This window comes from Rhinatrema bivittatum, chromosome 5 (genome assembly GCF_901001135.1).
Source record: "Rhinatrema bivittatum chromosome 5, aRhiBiv1.1, whole genome shotgun sequence".
In the NCBI taxonomy this organism is placed as follows: domain Eukaryota; kingdom Metazoa; phylum Chordata; class Amphibia; order Gymnophiona; family Rhinatrematidae; genus Rhinatrema; species Rhinatrema bivittatum.
In genome coordinates, this window is record NC_042619.1 from 7,218,768 (window position 1) to 7,242,184 (window position 23,417).

The 23,417-nt window shown below is 44.2% G+C and overlaps 1 protein-coding gene across 1 annotated transcript; it reads left to right on the top strand.

The window, feature by feature from the left end:
* Positions 1–20,662: 20,662 nt before the first annotated feature.
* On the top strand, positions 20,663–21,598 carry LOC115091460 (olfactory receptor 51G2-like). Its single transcript, XM_029601681.1, has one exon. It carries the CDS (start codon positions 20,663–20,665, stop codon positions 21,596–21,598), a length of 936 nt encoding a protein of 311 aa, XP_029457541.1.
* The last annotated feature ends 1,819 nt before the right edge of the window (positions 21,599–23,417 follow it).

The window sequence follows — 23,417 nt, forward strand, 5'->3', positions numbered from 1 at the left end:
GCACTTACTGTACCTGTCTCCATATTCAGTTTTGGCATGTCAGCAACTGAGACTGAAATCGAGTCTGATTTATAGGTTGATTTACTGATCTTACCTGAGGTGAAGAATTGGCCATGATTTTACTGGGAAATCACACAAAATGGTGCCACGAAATGTCTTTATTGAGTCCACCCGGGGTGACTGATTGCAGTAGGAAAATCCACTTTTGTTCACATTGCCTGAGCTGCGTTATTCTGTCTCCTCCTCTCCAATGTTGTTTAACTATCTCCAAGATTGTCCACTTGATGTCCTTGAATTCGTGATTGTGTTCTTTAAAGTGGGCAACCAAGGGTTCCTCGAGCCTGCCTGTATTTAGACAGCACTTGTGCTCGGTTAAACGGATTCTAATTTGGCATTTGGTCATGCCCACATATGTTAGCGGGCATGGGCAAAAGATAGCATACACCACAAAGGTGGAATGGCATGTAAACTTAGGCAAGGTCAGCACTTTGCCCGTGGCTGTGGTGATGGTATTCTGGGTAGCTTTGAGGGGACAACACATGCACTTGGTGCATGCTTTCACTGGCTCAGGCTTGTCACTGGGATTATAGCAGCTGGTGCGGACTACATAGTCCCTGATGTTCCTGCCTCTTGAATATGCAATCCTTAATGGTTGGTTAAATAAGGAACGAATTCATTGACAGGTTTCCCAATGTTTCCTGATGGCTCTACTGATTGGGGCTGACCTCAATGTATGTCTCAGCACCATGGTCTGTGGGTTTGAATCTTGTCCTGATGATATTTGTGGTAAAAATAAATAGTCTCTATTAGAGTACAAAGGCTCTTCAATATGCTGATTTTACACATTGTATCGGGTACCCTCGTTGTAGAAAACGATTGGCCATATGTTTGGCTTGATTTTTGTACTCATTATGATCGGTACAAAGCCTCCTCAGACTGAGAAATTGGCAGACTGGTAAGTTGGTTTTAAAGTTGGCTGGGTGAAAGCTGTCAAATCGTAATAGATTGTTACGGTCATTGGGTTTCCAAAAGATACTTGTATTGATACCCCGACCATTCCTGGAGATCAGTATGTCCAAATATGAAATTTGATGATGGTGAAAATTCATGGTAAATTTTAAACAGGAATCTAAATCGTTTAACCAGACGTGGAATTCTTGTAGACTTGATATGGAACCTTCCCAGATGACAAAGATATTATCAATATATCTTTTCCAGCATTTTAAGTATGCTGTCCACTTACATCCTTGAATGTGTTGTGCTTCGAACCTGGCCACAACAATGTTGGCCACGTCCGGGGCCATTGTTGCGCCCATCGCTGTACCCCGAGTTTGGAGATAAACTTTATCTTCAAACATGAAGTAACGTTTGCTTAGTGCAAGTTCAAGCAATTCAATTATGTAGCTGATCAGGATCCTTTTTGGGTGCAAGCGAGTTTCCAATATTTTAGAGACTGCCAATAATGCCTGGTCCTGTGGGATGACAGTGTAAAGAGATTTGATGTTTAAGGTGACTAAAAGACAATGAGTCAGTTAAACTGTGTCAAGGAATGTTAGCATGCTCGAGCTGTCCTTAATTTAGGAAGCCGCTTTCGGAATATATGGCTGAAGGATTTTATCTAAAAAAAATGGAGATGGGCTCTAAAACGGATTTGTTGGCTGACACAATGGGTCTCCCGGGGGGATTTATTAATGTTGTATGTATTTTGAGTACAATATACAAAATGGGTATCCGCGGATTCTCATTAATCAAAACCTTTTGTTCAGAGCTAGTAAGGTACCCCAAATCAAAGCCTCTTTCAACCACTTCTTTGACTTCCACTAAAATCTCCTTAGTGGGATCCTTTCTGTTATGCTCAGGTTGTGAACCCTTGGGCCGACGGGAGGATGGTATACCGGAGGAGGTGGATCCATAGGTTCTCCCGTCGGGTGGCGAGGCAGAGCAGAAGATGCGACCAGCTGACCCTTGGCACTGGAGAAGAGGCGACTGTGGAGGCAGATGAAGAGTCGTGATGACGAGGAGCGGAACTGTGTCTTCGCCACTGGAAGTCCGTGGTCCCCCCAGGAGGAGCCCATAGGGACCTGTACCTTTGGGACTTAGGTGGACTTTTGAGAGGTCAAAGAGACGAGAGTTCGGCGCAAGGCCTAACTGGAGCTTCACCCCTGGAAGCCACGGTCCCCCCTGGAGGAGCCCATAGGGACCCGGGCCGCTGGGACTTAGGTGGGCCCTTGGAGACAGTGGTCCAGAAGAGGTCCAAGGTCAAGTGCCAGAGGATCATCACTTACCAGTCTGAGGTCACACACCAGGAATCACCACTTGCCAGTCTGAAGTCACACACCAGGAATCACCGTTTGCCAGTCCGAAGTCACATACCAGGAATCACCGCTTGCCAATCCGAAGTCAGGAACCAGGAACACCAAGACGAGACAGGAACAAGGATCCAACACACACCGAAACAAGCAGACCTGACCAACGGGAATCATTGCCAAGTCAAGGAATGAGCAGAGGAAGCCTCCTTTTATACTTCCTCTGCTCTGGCTCAAAGGAAACAGCTGTGGAGACTTAAAGGGATCAAGGCCCTTTAAGTCTAATGAGGAGGCGTGGCCTCGTGCCTAGAGGTGGCGGCGGACATCTTGGATTTCCTCCATGGAGGAAAGCCTGCTGGACGCCGCGAGGGAGGAGCAGGGACGGCTCCCCACCCAGCGGCCATCCCGGGGACCCGTGCCGTAGCAACGGGCACGGGGTCAGGGGTTTCCCCCGATGCTGACGTTGCCGGTCGCCGCTGCGGACAAGGTAGGGGACCGCGGTCATGGCCGTCCACAACCGCGGAACACAACACTTTCCTAACAGTTGGTAAAAAATGTCATTGGCCAGTTGATGGTAAATCTCATGTAAGTATGAGGTCTTACTCATGACCACAACTGCTCCCCCCTTGTCGGCAGGCTTGATGACAATGTCTTCTCTGTGCTGTAATTGATGTAAGGCTTGTGATTCCTCTTTCATCATATTATAATACATGTGTGTTTTGGTTGCCTCCAAATGTTCAACATCATGCAGAACTAGCTCCTGAAATGAATTAATGGCAGAATCCCCCGGTGGGGGAGGATTCCATTTGGATTTTAATTTAACCAATGATTCATTAACAGGGGTGAATTCAAATGGACTCTGAGATAGGTATATTTTCCGTTGTAGCTGCCTGATGAATTTAATGAAATCGCACCTGAATTGAAATGGATCTTGCTTTTGAGATGGAACATAGTTGAGCCCTTTGTTCAGAACCCTATGTTCTAGGTCTGTTAAGGGGCACCCTGATATGTTGATAACTGCTGAACTTAAGTCCAATCTTTCTGTCCTCCCTGTGTGGAATAATTCTTGGTCGCATATTGAGATCTTGTTCTGGGACGGTTCCATTCTGTGTTCTGGTAATTCCTGTTGCTTCTTCTTCTGCCTCTCGTGTTCTGTCCTCTGTATTGTGCTGGTCGCGTGTAGTCCCCCGACTGACGTTCATCATCACTGCCTGATGAGCTGTCAGAGAAATTAAACGTAACCTGTTTTGGTTTCTGTTCCTGATTCAGCCAATGGTAAATGGGGCCTTTTTGTAGTTCCCTTCATCTCGACAAAATTTGTTGACCTTGGTGATTTTTATCTCAGCTTTGAATTTCTCCATGCTTTGTTTGAACTCCTGTAGGCTGGTATCAAATGCATCCAAGGCTACATCTTGCTTCAGAGAATCTATCATTTGTGTTTGTTCACGAAGCTCAAAGGCTACTATGCAAGCTTGACTGACTATTAATAACATGAGATCCATGGAACACTTACTAAGGATGAATGACCATTTTTCTAAAAATTCTGGATATTCTGTATAAAAGTTTGGTTCTTTGACCATTCGGAGACCACGTGGAGTGTACTGATGTTTTAAATATTCTACCATGGTCGCGCTTTGAAGCTCTGTGCAGATCAAGCGTTTTTGAAGGATGACAGGTTCAGTCCAACTTGTGGGAGAGGACTCTGGTGTTTCTTTTGAGAACAGCGATTCGCTTTGTAAAGCATCATTTAATTGGTCAGATGAAAAGCTATAGATTTTATCCCACTGTGGATGTGCCATTGTGAAGAGATCAATTAAATAAGTGAAAACCAAAACAGACATTACTCTTTATCCACTATACAACAAATTGTATAACCTCAAAAAGAAAAGTTGTATCACAGTATTTGTATTTAAATGTAATCAATGTTTAAACTGTAATATTCGTGCATCGATATCACTTTTATAGATTAGGGACCTTCATAACATCCAAGGTGCTGCAAGTTGATACTTGTGTTTGCACCTGTGTGGATCATTTTTAATCATTGGTCCAATAGTCCATTACTCATTCAGAAGAATTTTAAACTTTTTTTTCAACGTTTTTATATTTTTCTGTAAAACACAGAGGATTACTTCCCTGTTTTTTGCTTAGCCGGAGTCAGAGGTCCAACGCGTGCTTTTCGCGGTCCGCTGCTTCAGAGATATTTACAGCTGACTCATATCGCCCGGCGCACTTCACCACGGTGCTGCTGCAGGTAAAAACTCCACTTTGCAATTTCGCAGGGGAACCATCAGTTGTTTCTGAAAATGAAGCACTTTAAATTGTATAGCCTCTAAAAATTCAATCGCCAAGCATTCTACAACAAGCACATCTCACTCAGTGGGGAGGAGGAGACAGAATAACGCAGCTCAGGCAATGTGAACAAAAGTGGATTTTCCTACTGCAATCAGTCACCCCGGGTGGACTCAATAAAGAAATTGAATGGCACCATTTTGTGTGATTTCCTGGTAAAATCATGGCCAATTCTTCACATCAGATGAGATCAGTAAATCAACCTATAAATCAGACTCGATTTCAGTCTCAGTTGCTGACATGCTGAAACTGAATATGGAGACAGGTCCGGTAAGTGCCGGCTGCCACCGGAGCTCAGACTGGCAGCAGCTGAAGTGCGGAGAGAGGCTACAGGCCACTTCTGGAGCCCAGGCCTGCTGGGTTGAAGAATGAGAAGAGGCTTCACATGAGAGAGAGGCAGCTTGCTTGTGTGTGTGGGCTTGTGTGAGAAGCAACTTGTATGTGTGTTTGAGAGAGAGGCAGCTTGTGTGTATGTGTGAGTTTGAGGGGCAGCTTGTGTGTGTATGTGTTTGAGAGACAGCTTGTATGTGCATGCGTGAGTTTGAGAGGTAGCTTCTGTGTGTGTGCGTGTGAGAGGCAACTTGTGTGTGTGTGTGTGTGTGTGAGTGGCAGCTTATGTGTGTGTGTGTGTGTGTGTGTGTGTGTGTGAGAAAGAGAGAGAGAGGCAGCTTGCTTGTGTGAAAGAGGAAGCTTGTGTAAGTGTTTTTGCACCTCATTAATCAATGACAATCTAATGATGACTGGAAGTCAAAAATTCCCAGGTATGGAAAACAAAGTATCTTTTTTATCCTTATTAGTTTTAATTATTGGGTGTTATTTGATGTATCTACACTTTTTCAATATTTGATTGGTATTTGGGAAATTTAAAAAAATTATGTTTTGAAATATTTGTTCTTTTTATTAGTATTTACTATATTTATTGATTTGGTTTTACTATTATATTTTATATTTCTCAGTTGTTTTTTTTTGTTTAATGTTTTATGAGCAATAGTAATGTTTGTTTTTCTATTGTTACACTGCATACAGAGTCCGGCTTGTTGCATTTTCCAGTTTAGTTTTTGTCTGCACATTTCTTCTTATTCTTTACAGTTTCTTTATTCTGCATTTGATGAGGGTCTGCCTGTGTTCTGCATGTGTGACCGAGGTGAGGTATTTTCTTAGTGTGTAGTTTCTTTGTAGGGATCTATAGCAACCTGGCTTGTTCTGTTTTCCTGTTGGTATTGGTATTTTGGGTTTTGCAGTATTGCCTTTTCATAGATAAGATTGTTACTGTTTGAGTGCTGGTAGTTAGTGCGCACGCATATTATAAAATTGGGCATCCATGTACATGTGCCGGGTAGCGCACGCACATGGACACCAGCGCACAACTTTATAAAATCTACCCCAAAATGTCTTTGTGTGTGTGTGTGTGTGTGTGTGTGTGTGTGAGCCACTGGTTGGCAGTGTGATTGTCTCATTACTTGGCAACCGATTCAACATTTCACTGGTTGGAAAGCAACTTTAACACCAGACCAGGATATTTACAAGAGATGTAACCAAACTTGTAGGGCACCCAACAGATTGCATGGCTGGAAGGGGACTGCAGTCCAGTTTGCTCACCCCTGGTCTAAGCTGTGATGTAGTTTGTTGTTTAGGGAAAATATGAAATCTGGTGGAGATTTCTGTCTCAATTCTGCCAGGCTCCAGGTCACATGAAGTACCTTTCAAGGGCTGTGGTTTTTGGAGCTGTTGAAATATGCACTGCACAGAAAGCACAAAAGTGAATCACAGATATCCTGTGGGCTGGTTTTGAAAAATATCCCCCAGGCTGATATTTTCCTGCAATCCATCCCTGGTTCTAAATAAATAAATGTGGCGTGAAGAGCCCAAGACACCAAAAGTGCCAAAAAGCAGCACCAACAGTGGCATGAATACACCAAGGCACCATAAAGTGTTTTCACTACCAACAGCGGTAGAAGTTCTCCAAAGCACGATGAGTAGGCTGAGCAGTAACAGTAGCAGACTAACAAGGCAAGGCACAAACCAGAAAACAATTGAGAGGAGAGGAGAAACCTGTAAGGCTTTTCTTTTTGTGGGACAAAACACTTCAATATAAACAACAGAGAAGCAAGGTAGGAGAACTAGGCTGAGATCCTAGAGGGGTACAACATTACAGCAAGGTGCAGAAACAAGAAACATGTGGGGTGGGAGGATAAACTTGTAATTGTTTTCTTTTGGATACAAAACACCACAGTATACCCAATAGAGAAGCAAAGTAGGAAAATCAGGCCACCACCCAAGAGTGATACAAGGAAATAGCAAGATACAAAACCAGGAATGAGTCAGGACATTAGGAGTGGGCAGGCCAACACATCAGCAAAGATAAGAGAAGTAACTAAAGACAAACCAGCTAGGTGCAGAGGGCCAAAATTATGGGCATTGATTCTCTGTAGGTGTACACTCGGTCATCCTTATAATTGCATGATAATTCTCAGAAATCCAACAGAGGGAAGTTTATTTTAAGAAAGACCAACTTTTCCACCATCTCTTGCACATTCATGAATGATGTTAGCTCATGATGTCCCCTGCCATTGAGAATACCCTTTTTCCAGGCACACTAGTTGGTGGGCAGCACAGGAAATGCTGGGCCACATTGTAGCTTCATGTGCCTGATATACCCGATGGATCTGTGGCTTTGTCTTCTAGCATGACACTGATATTTCTTCTGCTGTCTCCTTTGATGGGGAGGGTATTGTCGTCTGCTGCCAACTGCTGTAACTATAGCCTGTTTCAGAGAGAATGTTCTGACATGGGCACAGAGAGAGGGCAGACAAAGGGCAGGCTACTTTGTGTTTGAAAATCAAGTTCTCTTTTTCGGCCTGAAAATCTTGCACTTATTTTGTCAATTAGCTGGAAGTTAGCAGAATATAAGATTTCATATAAATAAATAAATAGGCTGCTGAGTCTGACTAAAGATTTACTGTGTAATGTGACAGGGTATATTCCCAGGGTGAAAATTCTCAGTCCACCCCTCACCACCCCTATGCTTTCCTTCACTTTTGTGTCCACTGACTTTAAGGCTTCTTTTCAAAAAGGAAACTTAACTGCTTTACTCCCAGGCTGAGTCTAAGGGGGCAAATATGCTGAAACTTCACTTCCCCTGGCACCTTCTCCTTTTCCAGTAGCTACATCATCTAAACACCTTGTGAAACTTCCTGCCTGTGAGCCTGCAAGCCCATTTTCAAAGGGAAACTCCCTGCGTAGCTTCTTTTTCAAAATGTGAGCTGGCAGGCACACTAAAGGCCCCACAGGGATCACAAAAATTAAATCCTCCCTAGACCTAACCCGCTCCTTTCTTCTCCCAGGTATAAACTATGTGCGCTGTGAAACAACGCATGCATTTTACTCACACTGAGGACCTTTTTATACCAGTGAAGGCGCGTTTACCCATGCAAAGGATGGTACAAGATGGCACAAGGAACACAAGAGAGCAGAAACAGTTTGCAGTGAGGGCTGCATATTCCTGGCTCAAGTTCAGTATCCTGCTAACTGCATCGAGTCCAGATCGCTCCAGGAGGAAATTCCATTCTATAGTTACACACAGAGAAAGTGGCTCTCAGAAGAGAGTATGTGAGAGTTGTATGAATATTAGACATCATCTGTCTGGACTCTAATTTCCTTGCACTTACTGTAAAAATCCCAGGAACAGCAGAGATCCCCAGACTGTGAGGGCCCTGAGGGATTTACTGAAGATTCATTATAAATACTCCCACACTGTGAGCCTGGCAGAGACCCTGGGTATCCCTGCTCAGTGCACTCGCATCCTGATTTCCTGGATGGGGAAGATAATCCCAACCATCAGGGCTTCTGTGATCTGGGTTAGATGGAGGGATACGGAAGATCCAATGTTTAATTTTTCTGTGATTTGGGTAAGTTGAATATGAGTGGACTCTCTCCCCATATTAGGCGAATAATAACATGTGATATAATTATTATTTGATTGCCATTACTTAGTTATTGCCTTAAACTTCTTACATGATTATTATGGGAGAAATTCTGTAACTTGATACATGTTGACCACCAAATAGATGGATGAGTTACCCCAATTTTCAAAACAGAGCCACATAAGTCCACCAATCAATGCTGGCAAAACTATGCACTCTCAGTTACACCTGGGGCAACGTTTCCAAATGGGTTTGTTTTGTACTCAGTCTGAAAGAAGTGAACCTCATTCTTAACCAGGGAATATTTAGTACAATCTCAGTCTCTCAAATCTCAAGACTTGCACTGTTCCTTCTGGAGTGCATAGGACGTAATACGTACAGGGAACGTGTCAGGGTGCACCTGAAAGTGCCTTTTAATCAGGCCGGTGGTGCCCGGCACAGCTGGGACTATTTCTCTATCTTTCTGACAAGTTTTTGGGTCTCTGATTGCATCTTTTGATACTTATGGATCTTCTCTCTTTCCATATTCATTGTACAGAATAATCACTTCGCTCTTCTGCTTTTCTCCTTTTCCACAAAGTCTGGTTTTCCTGCCCCGAGCTCTTTAATCAGTTGGAACAGGAATGTCCCAGGTGACCGCTTCATGCTCTACAGTTATTCTAGGGTTGTGATCCCAGTGCTTTCCTGGCACAGCCATGTTATAGTGTTTACGCAGTTTGCAGTGGATGAGCCCTGTCACCTTATTATGTCTTTCCCATTTCATCCCCTGGCACACAGCGAGGAGATGGGCAACCATTCCCTAGTTCTGTTTTGCAGGATCTGCACGGATCTGTTTTACTGTTTTTAACTCTGCTGCTGGTGAACCATTTTATCTGTGGTCCTGCCCAGTGCTGCTTTAATCAATCTCTCAATGTTAGGTTTAAGTTCACCTCTCCTTCACCTTTTCTGAGTCGGGTCTTGATTTGCTTTTAGTCTCAGCAGTAACTCTCAGCATTTCCTGCTGTGATTGTTGTTTGCTGATCTCTTTAAATACTTTTTTTCTTGCTTTGCAAATTCTGTCACCTCTTCCCCCCCCCCCCCCCCCCCCCTCCCGTGGGCTGTTACATTCTCACTCATTCCTTCTCCTCATTGAAATGATTATCCGAGCTTAAGAATGGAGACCGATTTTGGCTGTTTGCTCTCCTACTTCAGCACTTTTTGAGTATGTGGATCTGTTGATGCTCTTAGAAGTGCTTGGGGGCCTATAATAACAGCCCTATATGCATAAACTATTTCTGTAAGTCCCATACCACCTATAGTGCTTGGAATGTACAATCTCGGCATACACGGATTCTGGTAGATTATTTGTTAGGTATGGAGTTTTCTTGTTATATATCTGTTTGAGATTTTTATCATCCTAGTCTATTATTCCAAAACTTAGGAGAATGCAGGGATTGTAAATTGATCAATATTTTGTCTCTTATTCCATGCTGTTAAAGCCCTTTTCAATATCAATTTCAGTCTTCTATACTATTTTTCACTGATCTTTTCTGCCAGTAACTTAGTCTGCAATGTTGCACCTTTTCTACTCCAAGATATTTACGTGTGCCTTCTTGTTCAAGTTCTTTACGTTACAATCTTCAGTCAGAGGTGTTTTCATTTTTATCTAATTTTCCTTTAAGGAAGGTTGTTTAGTGCATTTCTCTAGGCCAAATGTCATTCTAATATCATCTGAAAAGCATTTTAGTACTCAGAATTGTTCTGCTAAATGATGATCGTAGGAGTTGTAATGCTTCAAATCATTTACAATTAGTAGATGCAATATTATCTGTGGACCACTGGTATTTCTAGAATTCATGCTAAATCCATAGTGATACATTTTTTTAAAAAAGCACGAGTGCGTACTTTTGTTTGCACACCAGGCGCAAACAAAAGTATACCAGATTTCAATAGATACGTGCGTAGCTGCGCGTATCTTTTTAAATCCTGGGTCGGCGTACACTAGGCTGCCCAAAATCGGCAGCCTGCACACGCCTGCCTCCGTTCCCTCCGAGGCCGCTCCGAAATCAGAGCACCCTCGGAGGGAACTTTCCTTCCACCCCCCACACCTTCCCCTCCCTTCCCCTACCTAACCCACCCCCCCAGCCCTATCTAAACCCCCCTACCTTTGTTGCACAAGTTGCACCTGCCCGAGGCAGGCATAAGTTGTGCACGCTGGGCCAGCCGCCGGCATGCAATTCCCCAGCCTGGGAGCAGTTTTGGAGGCCTCGGCCACACCCCCGAAACACCCCCGGGCCAGAACCACACCCGCGGCCCCACCCCCGAATTTCACGTTAGTGTGACACGCCCCCCCAACACGCCCCCCAGGAAAGCCCCGGGACTTACGCCCGTCCCAGGGCTTGCGCACGCAGCCGAGCCTATGCGCGTAACTTATGTGCATAACCCTTTTAAAATCTGCCCCATAGTCTTCCTCCTTTTCTTCTGGTCTTGTGTCCTTGTTGGTAGAATCCTCTCAGTAATGTGTTTCACTGCCAACACTGCATCTGATGTATTTATTGTCGTCTCAATAGATGGTCCCTGATCTCTTTATGTAGAGTTTGGCATCATTGATCATGCTTTTTTGGTTTATCGTAGGGAGCTTGTCCTCTCCTGGACCCCAGCATACACATCCATTGCCACATTTACACTGCTATTTGGTGCACATAGCTTTACTGAGATAATCTGCATGCATACTTTTACAATCAGAAAGTAAATGCACGAGTCGCAGCCCCACCCAGACTCCGACCCTGGATTGCCACTCCCCAGATGAACTGTGTGTAATTTTACACACACCTCGACCAAGCAGTGTTCTGAAGGGCTATTCCTGCGGGTGAAGCACGACTTTATCTGCAGAGGTCCCTTTGAAAATTACCCTGCCTTTTCCAGATGACTTCTGTCCCTTCTGATGCTCTGCACTATGCACGCTCAGTGCTCATTCCTGCTTCTGCTGCTTCCTTCATAGAGTGTGGGGGAGGGGAATTTCTTAAACCTGCTCGCATGACTGTTAGGTGCTGGTATAGCATTTCTCCTACAGATGCGGCTGTATTAAGCCTGCTCTGTTTTCTCTCTTTATGTTCTTACATTTTTTCTGTATGTAAACAATATGAGCCGTCCAGGCTGAATATAAATCTCTCCAAATAAAGAAACAGGTCCTCGACTGCTTTTATCTGCAGGCTTGGTGCCACATTTTAAAGGAGAAACTTACAAGCAAACTTTCCCTTTGAAAGCTGCCCTGGGATTTGGACCTGTGATGGGCTTGGCGCCTGTGAGCCCGTGGTGCTGTGGTGTAGTTGACACAGCCTCATAGGTGAACCGTCGAGGCCTACGCCGACAGCTGGCAGACGCGCCTTCCAGCGGGACAGACTGGAGCTTCACCTATAGCGGCCGCCTCCTCCCCAGGTTGAGCGCTTGGGATTCTGGGGGCCAGCAAGGCTTAGGCGGGTCCCTAGGGTGGATGAACGAGCGGGAGTCCAAGAACAGGCCGAGGTCAGGACAGGCGGCAGGCAGGTGTGGTCAGGTCCAATGCTAGGGTCAGGTCCAGGAAGCAGGCAAGCGTGATCAGATCCAAGTTGGAAGTGAGAGGTGGATAACAGGAAGTCAGGCTGAGGGAGAAGACAAGGACAAACGGGAAAGCTGGATGAGATAAGGCTGGACCAGACAGGGACAAGGCAAGAAAAGGAACGATGCAACACAGACTGTGAAGGCAGGAGACCCGTTGCGAAGGCAAGCTGCTGGAGTCTCGCTTGGATTTAAACACCCAGCCGCGTGACATGGTCGTGGTGCACCGGCTGGGCTCTTCCACCGCGGGCCCGTTGCGAAGGCAAGCTGCTGGAGTCTCGCTTGGATTTAAACACCCAGCCGCGTGACATGGTCGTGGTGCGCCGGCTGGGCTCTTCCGCCGCGGGCCTTGAAAACGCATACAATTGTGTGCGCCTATGGCTGGCACACCAGAGAAAAAAGAAGCAGCATTGCAGCAGCGCCTCCTATTTGTTTCCCTGGGTGAAAGCACTGCGTGGCAGATCCTCGGGCTTACTTTTACCCAGGGACAGTCTGGGTAATTTGCCCGCTGCCAGTTTCCTTGAGTAAACAGCTTCCGAAAATTCTCCCCGTAATCACATGATAGAGTTCTTCTTGTACCTATAGCCTGATGAGGTCATTTTCTTAAGCAAGATAAAAGCAATTCCTAGCTCAACCGATTGAAATATTTCCAGAATTGAAAAGGGAGGCCCAAATTCCTAGGCGGTTTTTCTTGCACTTATGATCTCAGATGATCGCTTTGGGGGCTATATTCTTTCTTAATTACATTTATAAATGTAAAGTCAATTACCAAGATAGCAAAAATATATTTTTTTTAAACCAGCAAAGACCCAGAGTTACGATAAAATCAGCGGTACCATGTCTTTTTTGGAGGACTGAAGAAAATAGTTTCCTATGTTTTGTAAGATCATTCTGGGTGCCAGTTTAAGTTATAATATCTTTGTATATACTTTTACTGTGATGTGAAAATGAGAAAAATCCAGCTTATTGAAACATAGACAAATATCTGATATATTCAAGATCTATTCAACCATCGCATGAAGATCTGAGAGTGTTCGTTCACATCCACACTTTATGTGGATGTCAACCTACGTCAAGAATTGAAGTTAAGTTCAAGCTTTTTTATGTGCATTTAGATAATTCTTGAAAAATACATTTTTGAACACCGATGATTATAACAGACTACTTCCATGTTATAACCATAAGTCATCCAAAAAGTATTTTTCAAAGAATTATCTAAATGCACATAAAAAAGCTTGAACTTAACTTCAATTCTTGACGTAGGTTGACAACCACATAAAGTGTGGATGTGAACGAACACTCTCAGATCTTCATGCGATGGTTGAATAGATCTTGAATATATCAGATATTTGTCTATGTTTCAATAAGCTGAATTTTTGTTGTTTTCACATCACGCTTCTTTAGTCACCTTTGGGTTTCTTTGAGTTAGTGCTGTTACTATATTTTTATTGTTTCTTTGTATCCTGCTTTGAAATAGAGGACTTGATATATTTAAGTTTAAATACAAAAATATTTTTTCCCTTACTATCATTATTTACTCATTGTTAATGGCATCTTTTCTCTAACATTTAAATTCTATATAAAAATAGGGGATTTTTTTAAAAAGGGTTTTTGCATGTCAATTAGATTGCATTAAAGATTCACATTAAATCTTTCACCTTCCACAATGTATGAGGTGTATAACTGGAATAGTAACCTTGTCAGTAAGATTGCATTAAAGATTCACATTAATTAATATTCTGTTATAATGTAAACCGAAATGATATGTAACTTTGCTACATGAATTTCGGTATATAAAAATGTTAAATTAATTAATTAATTAATTAAATCTTTCGCCTTCCACAATGTATGAGGTGTATAACTGGAATAGTAAATGTGTCAGTTGGATTGCATTAAAGATTCACATTAAATATTTTGCCTTCCACAATGTATGAGGTGTATAACTGGAATAGTAAACGTGTCAGTTAGATTGCATTAAAGATTCACATTAAATCTTCCTCCTTCCACAATGTATGAGGTGTATAACTGGAATTGTAAATGTGTCAGTCAGATTGCATTAAAGATTCACATTAAATCTTCCTCCTTCCACAATGTATGAGGTGTATAACTGGAATAGTAAACTTGTCAGTTAGATTGCATTAAAGATTCACATAAAATCTTCCGCCTTCCTCATTGTATGAGGTGTATAACTAGAATAGTGTTATTGATCTGTTCCCCCAGAAGGGAGGAGTTAGCAATCTGTTATTGATCTGCTCCCACAGAGGGGAGGAGTTAACAATCTGGTATCGGTCTGGCTGCTGAATACTCCTGTAGAAGGAGGAGCTAGCATCTGTTATGGATAACCCCGCCAGGAGGGCGGAGTTAGTAATCTGTTAGCGCTCACCCCGCCAGGAGGGCAAAGTTAGCAATACTTATGGCTTAGCTCCTTTAGAGGGAAGGCGTAGCAATCTGTTGTAGATCACTCCTCGAGAAGAGAGGGGTAGCAATCTGTTAGTGACGTGACCGCCAGGGAGGCAGAATTAGTCTTCTGTTGAATGCGGTTTCCCCAAGGAGAGGAGCTAGCAATATGTAATACTCCATAGGCGGAGTTAGCGATCTGTTGTGGGTTGGCTACCACAGAGTGGCAGTCTGTATGATACCGCGCTAGTAGTGTAGGGAATAAACACTTAGTAGAAATGGCAAATCCTTGGGCTGATGGCAGATGACAGCGCCCCCAGGAGGAGATCCTGAGAGGGACCACCGGCTAGGCTGGAGTATGAGACAAACACAGACAGTTCTTTATTAGACTGGAAGTAGAACCACCAGAGGTGGCAGTAGTGAGCTGATGTCCTCGGCAGGGCTGAAGTCCCTCAGATACTGGAATTACAATCTCTGGGTTGCTGAGCTGTAGAGAGAGATTATAGGTAGTTAGACAGGGTATGCTGGATACATAACCAGTAGTAGATGACACACTCACAATTGTAGATATCTGTAATAGCCTCTTATGCAACAGTGAGTCTTCAGTATATTCAGGAACAGGAGCCGTAGGCGAGTACTGGTTCCTATATGCAGTCTGAAATAAGAACTCACAATATCTATGTATGAGATGGCTTCTGGAATAGAAGAGAGTCTTGGAGGGATTTAGGAACATAGGCCCTCGTGAAGCGAATACCAGTTCCTATCTGCAATCTGTAATAGTAATTCATAAGATACAGGTATGCGATAGCTTCTGAGAAAGAAGAGAGTCTGTAAAGGGTTTTAGAAACATGGGCCCTCGTGGAGCGAGTACCGGTTCCTATCTGCAATCTGCAATAATAACTCACGATCTCCGTAGCTGCGATAACATCTTAGACAGAAGAGAGTCTTCAGAGATTAGGAACATGGGCCCTCGTGGAGCGAGTACCAGTTCCTATCTGTAATAGAACTCACAGTGTTCACGTCTGCGATCGCTTCCAGGCAGTAAGGAGTCTTCTGAGCATTCAGGGACGTAGGCCCTCAAGGACCGAGTACCGGATCCCGTCTTAGCAATCTGAAATCAAGAAGGGAGAGCGGGGCCCCCAAGGAGCGGGTACCCCTAGGTAAGTTTGTAGAGGCAGAGCAGCGGGGAAAGAATTCCCCTTGCTAACTTGATTCATAGTTGCAAGCAAAGACCTTTTAAGTTGGAAGCGGATGACGTCACTACGGGGGACGCCCCCGATGTTCGCGCCCTTGCTGGTACAAAGTCTGGAGCGCACACACCCTTACATCATCAGGAACATGGCGGATCCTCAGCGTCAAGCCAGCCCAGGGATTCCAGGGCAAAGAGGTGAGAAGCCACGGCAGCATTTGTCCATCAGACCCAAAGGGAGTCTCCACAAAGGTAGAGAGGGTGGAGCGAGGGCGAGAACAGGCACGAACGCAACAAATAGTAAGCAGGTCAGTAAGATTGCATTAAAGATTCACATTAAATATTTCACCTTCCACATTGCATAAAATATATAACTGGATTAGCAAACTTGTCAGTTATATTGCATTAAAGATTCACATTAAATCTTTTGCCTTCTACATTGTATAAGGTGAGTCCCTATGCCACAACACAACCCACACAACCCTGGGACTGGCCCTGGTCCACGCTGCTGGCAGATGAGCACATCTAGGCACGGGCTAGGCTAAAAGAGAAACACTTGAATTTGAACAGGAACACTTGGATGTCCAACACCAGGACCTGAGAACCAGCAACCCTTGCTGGTCTCAAGGGTATCCCTCGGCCACTCTGCAAGCCCTTTTCGACTAACCGCTTTGGAACATCTTGAGTGTATGATGAAGGTTGTGGGCTCTGGACCCTCATGTCAAGACAAGAAGACTTGAAACAAGAAGAAGGCTCAGGACTTGGAACAAGCAGATGGCTGGAACATGAACTCCGGAGACCAAGAACTCAGACTCAGGAACTCAGAACTCAAAACTCCCACTCAGGAACTAAGGAAGAGACTCTGAAGGCTTGAACCAGCAGCGGATACTTGGACAGGACTCTAAAGACTTGGACTGAAGACTTGGATGCAGGAACAGGGAACATGGAGAACCACAAGAAAGAGGTGACCCTGAAGGACCTGGAGACCACAGGAAACCCTTGTGAAGATCTGGAGCAATGGGAGAAATGGCCTTTTAAAGGTCCAAAGCAGTGACATCATCAGGAGGGGCCACAGGACCTTTCCCACTACAGTCCCTTTAGAACTTGAGCAAGGGCGAGCACGCCTAGGGACACAGTGCGCCAAGTCAGACAATGTCAGCAGCGTTTCAGGCTGCACAGGAAGCGGGAGTGGTATCAGGCAAATGAGAGGCCACACAGAAAGCAGGCGGTGCCCACTGGCATCAAGAGTTGGTGGCAATCGGGTGAGTCAGGCCGAGCAAGAAAGCAAAGGCAGCTTCAGTGGCTACTCTCCCACTGTGTTGTGTGGCAGTGGCTTGGAAAACGGACCTGGCCGTATTCCAAGCCACTGGCAGGTGAGCGCATCGATGCATGGGCTGACCAACACAACCTCAGAAGTGGCCGTGTTCCAAGCCACTGGCAGGTGAGTGCATCGATGCATGGGCTGACCAACACAACCCCGGACCTAGCCGTGTTCCAAGCCACTGGCAGGTGAGCGCATAGATGCATGGGCTGACCAACACAACCCCGGACCTGGCCGTGTTCCAAGCCACTGGCAGGTGAGTGCATCTATGCATGGGCTGACCAACACAACCCCGGACCTGGCCGTGTTCCAAGCCACTGGCAGGTGAGCACATCGATGCATGGGCTAGGCTGAAACAGGAACACTTGACTAAGAACAAGAACACTTGGATGTCCAACATGCACAAGGAACTGAGAAACAGCAAACCATGCTGGTCTCAGGGGTAGCCTTCTGGCCACTCCATAAGCCCTTTCAGATTAACCCCTTTGGAACAGCTTGAGTGTAAGACTGATGAAAACTGAGGGCTGTGGACACTCATGACAAGACAAGGCTAAAGACTATGAAGACTTGGAACAAGATGAAAGCTCAGGACTTGCAACAGACAGATGGCTGGAACAAGAACTCTGGAGACCAAGAACTTAGACTCAGGACCTCAACTCAGACTCAGAAACACAAAAATCAGACTCAGGAACTAAGGAAGAGACTCCAAAGGCTTGAATCAACAGCAAAGACTTGGACAGGACTCTGAAGACTTGCACTGATGCAAGAACAAAGACTTAGATCATGGGTGTCCAACTCCAGTCCTCAAGAGCTGCAAACTGATCTGATTTTCTGAATAACTCTAATGAATATGCATGAGATAAATTTGCATGCACTGCCTCAATTGTATGCAGATCTGTCTCAATTATGTTCGTTAGAGATATCCTAAAAAACAGACTGGTTTGTGGCCCTTGAGGATCGGAGTTGGACAACCCTGACTTAGACTGAAACTTGGACACAGGAACCAGACCAGGAACAAGGAGTTCCACAAGAAATAGGACTTGGCGACCACAGGAAACCCTTGCGAAGGTCTAGAGCAATGGGAGAAGTGGCCTTTTCAAGGCCCAAAGCAGTGACATCATCAGGAGAGGCCACGGGGCTTTTCCTGCCACAGTCCACTTAAAACTTGAGCAAGGGCGCGTGCGCATGCCTAGGGAGTCAGAGCACCATGTCGGAGAATGTAGGTGGTGGTTTCAGGCTGCACAGGAAGCAGAAGCAAAATTGGGTAGGTGAGAGGCTGCACAGGAAGCAGGCGGCACCTGTCGGCATCAGGAGTTGGAGGCAAACAGGTGAGTTAGGCCAAGCAGGAAATCAGAGGCAGCGTGGGTGGCAATTCTCCCACGCAGAGCACAGCAACACGTCTGAGGCGGCGTCAGGTGAGTGAGGCCACTTGCAGGGCCCTCTCTCAGTGGAATCACAACAGTATACATGAAATAGTAAACTTATCAGTTAGATTGCATTAAAGATTCACATTAAATCTTACACCTTCTACAATTTAAAAGGTATAAAATCTGAAAGGCCAGCTCTTTTACTTCCATGGGAGGTGCATGACTACAATGAGTGATCTAAGGTAAGATGCAGGTAATCTATACTCACACAGCTTGTTAGGAAGCAGGACTAGAATAGGAGGGAAGCTTCTAAGAAAACTAAAAAGTCATGGGATAGGAGGCGATGTCCTTTTGAGGATTTCAAACTGATTAAAAGACAGGAAATAGAGAGTAGGATTAAATGGTCAGTTTTCATAGTGGAAACAAGTAAACAGTGGAGTGCCTCAGGGATCTGTACTTGGATTGGTGCTTTTTAATATATTTATAAATAATCTGGAAAGAGGTACAATGAGTGAGGTGATCAGATTTGCGGATGACACAAAATTGTTCAGAGTAGTTAAATCACAAGCGGATTATGATAAATTGCAGGAAGACCTTCTGAGACTGGAAGATTGGGCATCCAAATGGCAGATGAAATTTAATGCGGACAAGTGCAAGGTGTTGCATTATAGTGAAAAATGACCCTTGCTATAGTTACATGATGTTAGGTTCCATATTAGGAGCTACCACCAAGGAAAGAGATCTAGGCATCATAGTGAATAATACTTTAAAATCATCGGCTCAGTGTGCTGCAGCAGTCAAAAAAGCAAATAGAATGTTAGGAATTATTAGGAAGGGAATGGTTAATAAAACGGAAAATGTCATAATGCTTCTATATCGTTCCATGGTGAGACCACACCTTGAATACTGTGTACAATTCTGGGGGCTGTTCAGCTTGTAGAAATGATATGATAGAAGTCTTTAAAATCATGAGAGGTCTTGAACGAGTAGACGTGAATTGGTTATTTACACTTTCGGATAATAAGAGGACTAGGGGGCATTCTATGAAGTTAGCAAGTAGCGCATTTAAGACTAATCGGAGAAAGTTCTTTTTCACTCAACGCACAATAAAGCTCTGGAATTTGTTGCCAGAGGATGTGGTTAGTGCAGTTAGTGTAGCTGGGTTCAAAAAAGGTTTGGATAAGTTCTTGGAGGAGAAGTCCATTAACTGTTATTAATCAAGTTTACTTAGGGAATAGCCACTGCTATTAATTGCATCAGTAGCATGGGATCTTCTTAGTGTTTGGGTAATTGCCAGGTTCTTGTGGCCTGGATTGGCCTCTGTTGGAAACAGGATGCTGGGCTTGATGGACCCTTGGTCTGACCCAGCATGGCAATTTCTCATGTTCTAATGTAAGTGGTGTTGTGTGGGAGAGGTTCTAGGGGGCAGTGTGTATGGGTGCAATATAAGGGAGAGCTTAGAGCAGGGCAGTGAGGTTTTTCCCTTGGAGCTGATTCGAGCTGGAATGAAGCCGATGTGGGGGGGGGCCTCTTTCTTCTTCTTTGCAGGCACTGCCACTGTCCGGCAGGTCCACGGCTCTGGAAGACCCGCACTGGGCAGTGCTTCAGAGCCAGCTGGGAGGAATCATGGATTTTCAGGACCTTCGGCAACAGGCAGATTTATGAGCACTGAATGCTGCCCCTCTTGAAAACAATGGACAAAGGGCTAGTCCCTAAGAAAAGAAAGGAGCTGATATTATTCTGAAATAGATAATTAGGGGAGGTGTGTTTTTCTGTTGCTGCTACTAATGCTGTAAGACCCCTGCATACCCTGAGAAATCAGTGATTTTTTTGCTCTGAATGCTGGCATCCTCAGAGTTTGTAAAATAAAAAGTTTTGTTTGAAGATACCCCTTGCAGTGAGACCTTCCTTTATCCCATGATGTGGCTTCGATGGATGCTGCTCTCAGTTGTGTAAGAGGTTGGGGAGCAGTCAGAGGGGAACGAGGAAGTTAGTGAAGCCTTCCCTACCCAGAATGGTAAATACAGCCCAAGCCTCTGGGCCAGGTCCACTACATCATCTGCTCCACCACTTGGAGACTGGTGCTCAGCTCACAAGCAGGAATCAGATCCTCTATCATTTTATGTGCTCTGAAAGGGGAGGGTTGGTTCTACCTACATGCTTTATCTCATGAAGTGATGGATTATTTCTTTCCAATTGCAGGGGATTCAACACAAACGCTTCACAGTCTAAGTATGGATTCTTCTAACAACACAGACTACAGTCCTATGAGCTTCATTCTAGCTGGTATCCCCGGGCTGGAAGCTTCGCACATCTGGATCTCCATCCCTTTCTGTGTGTTATATGTTACTGCACTTCTGGGAAACTGCACTCTTCTATTTATTATAAAAATGGAACGGAGTCTCCATTCACCAATGTACTTCTTCCTCTCCATGTTAGCCATCAATGACATAGGATTGACACTGACTACATTACCCACAATGCTAAGTATTTTTTGGTTTAATTCTAATGTAATTAATTTTGATAGATGCCTGGCTCAGATGTTCCTCCTTCATACCTTTTCTCTCATGGGGTCCTCGGTGCTCTTAGCCATGGCTTTTGATCGGTTTATTGCAATCCATAACCCTCTGAGATATGCCTCCATCTTAACCAATCAGGTTATAGTTGTGATCGGGATGGCCATTGTAGTGAGGGTAACTGCACTAGAAATTCCTTTACTCATTCTCCTGAAAAGACTGCCATTCTGTAGGACCCGTCTACTTTCTCATCCATTCTGTTTCCATTCTGATATGCTAAAACTTGCGTGCGGAGATACAAGAATCAGTAACCTCTATGGCTTATTTGTGGTTGTTTTCACAGCAGGAATAGACTCTATGTGCATTCTCTTATCTTACATGGCAATTATCAAGACTGTCCTGCGTATTTCATCACGAGAACCTCTTAAGGCATTGAACACCTGCGGGTCCCATATCTGCACTGTCCTAATCTTCTACATCCCAATGATTGGATTGGCTGCGGTGCATAGGTTTGGGAGAAATGCGCCCCCTGTTGTCTACTTTCTCATGGGCAATGTCTACCTTCTGCTTCCACCTGTGCTAAACCCAATCATCTACAGCATAAAAACAAAACAGATCCAGAGAGCAGTGTTCAGAATATTCAGGACAAAATAGGATCAAATCTAACTGTTGAATGCTGCATGGTGGCATCTACAAGGTCAAAGTCAAGAGAGGGCCTTCCTCACAGCCAAACTTCTAATAATTTGTGTGACAGACTCCACATTAGAGGAGGGATGTGAGTAGGAAAGATAATGATTCAGATGGACTGAACCAAATCACGGTGAACCTAGAAGATGTGGTAGGCCTGATTGACAAACTGAAGAGCAGTAAATCACCTGGACCGGAAGGTATACACCCCAGGGTTTTGAAAGAACTAAAAAATGAAATTTCATATCTATTAGTAAAAATTTGTAACATATCATTAAAATCATCCATTGTACCTGAATTCTGGAGGGTGGCTAATGTAACCTCAATATTTAAAAAGGGCTTCAGGGGCAATCCAGGAAACTACAGACCAGTTAGCCTGTCTTCAGTGCCAGGAAAAATAGTGGAAATTGTTCAAAATATCAAAATCACAGAACATATAGAAAGACATGGTTTAATGGAACAAAGTCAGCATGGAAGGAGTTACTAAACATGTAGATAAAGGTGAAGCGGTAGATGTAGTGTATTTGGATTTTCAGAAGGCATTTGACAAAGTTCCTCATGAGAGGCTACTAGGAAAATAAAAAGTCATGGGACAAGTGGCGATGTCCTTTCATGGATTGCAAACTGGCTAAAAGACAGGAAACAGAGAGTAGGATTAAATGGACAATTTTCTCAGTGGAGGGGAGTAGGCAGTGGAGTGCCTCAGGGATCTATTTTGGGACGCATACTTTTCAATATATTTATAAATGATCTGGAAAGAAATACGACAAGTGAGAAAATCAAATTTGCAGATGATACAAAATTGTTCAGAGTAGTTAAATCACAAGCAGATTGTGATAACTTGCAGGAAGAACTTGTGAGACTGGAAAATTGGGCATCCAAATGGCAGATAAAATTTAATGTGGGCAAGTGCAAGGTGATGCATATAGGGAAAAATAACCCTTGCTGTAGTTACACGATGTTAGGTTCCATATTAGGAGCTACAACCCAAGAAAGAGATCTAGGTATCATAGTGGATAACACATTGAAATCATCGGTTCAGTGTGCTGCGGCAGTCAAAAAAGCAAACAGAATGTTGGGAATTATTAGAAAGGGAATGGTGAATAAAATGGAAAATGTCATAATGCCTCTATATCACTCCATGGTGAGACCGCACCTTGAATACTGTGTACAGTTCTGGTCGCCGCATCTCAAAAAAGATACAATTGTGATGGAGAAAGTACAGAGAAGGGCAACCAAAATGATAAGGGGAATGGAACAGCTCCCCTATGAGGAAAGGCTGAAGAGTTTAGGGCTGTTCAGCTTGGAGAAGAGATGGCTGAGGGGGGATATGATAGAGGTCTTTAAAATCATGAGAGGTCTAGAACGAGTAAATGTGAATCAATTATTTACTCTTTCGGATAATAGAAGGACTAGGGGGCATTCCATGAAGTTAGCATGTGGCATTGTTGGAAACAGGATGCTGGGTTTGATGGACCCTTGGTCTGACCCAGTATGGCATGTTCTTATATTCTTAATTAAACTCTGGAATTTGTTGCCAGGGGATAAGTTCTTGGAGGAGAAGTCCATTGCCTGCTATGAATTAAGTTGACTTAGAAAATAGGCACTGCTAGCATCAGTAGCATGGGATTTTCTTGGTGTTTGGGTACTTGCCAGGGTGATTGGGTGATTGGCCACTGTTGGAGACGGGATGCTGGGCTTGATGGACCCTTGGTCTGACCCAGTATGGCATGTTCTTATGTTCTTAAAGGCTGAAATGCAGTCCAGTGTGGCAGCAGCATCTTAG

What these genes read in the sequence shown, in the direction of transcription:
- LOC115091460 (XM_029601681.1), top strand. Translation starts at nt 20,663, where the DNA reads ATGGATTCTTCTAACAACACAGACTACAGTCCTATGAGCTTCATTCTA.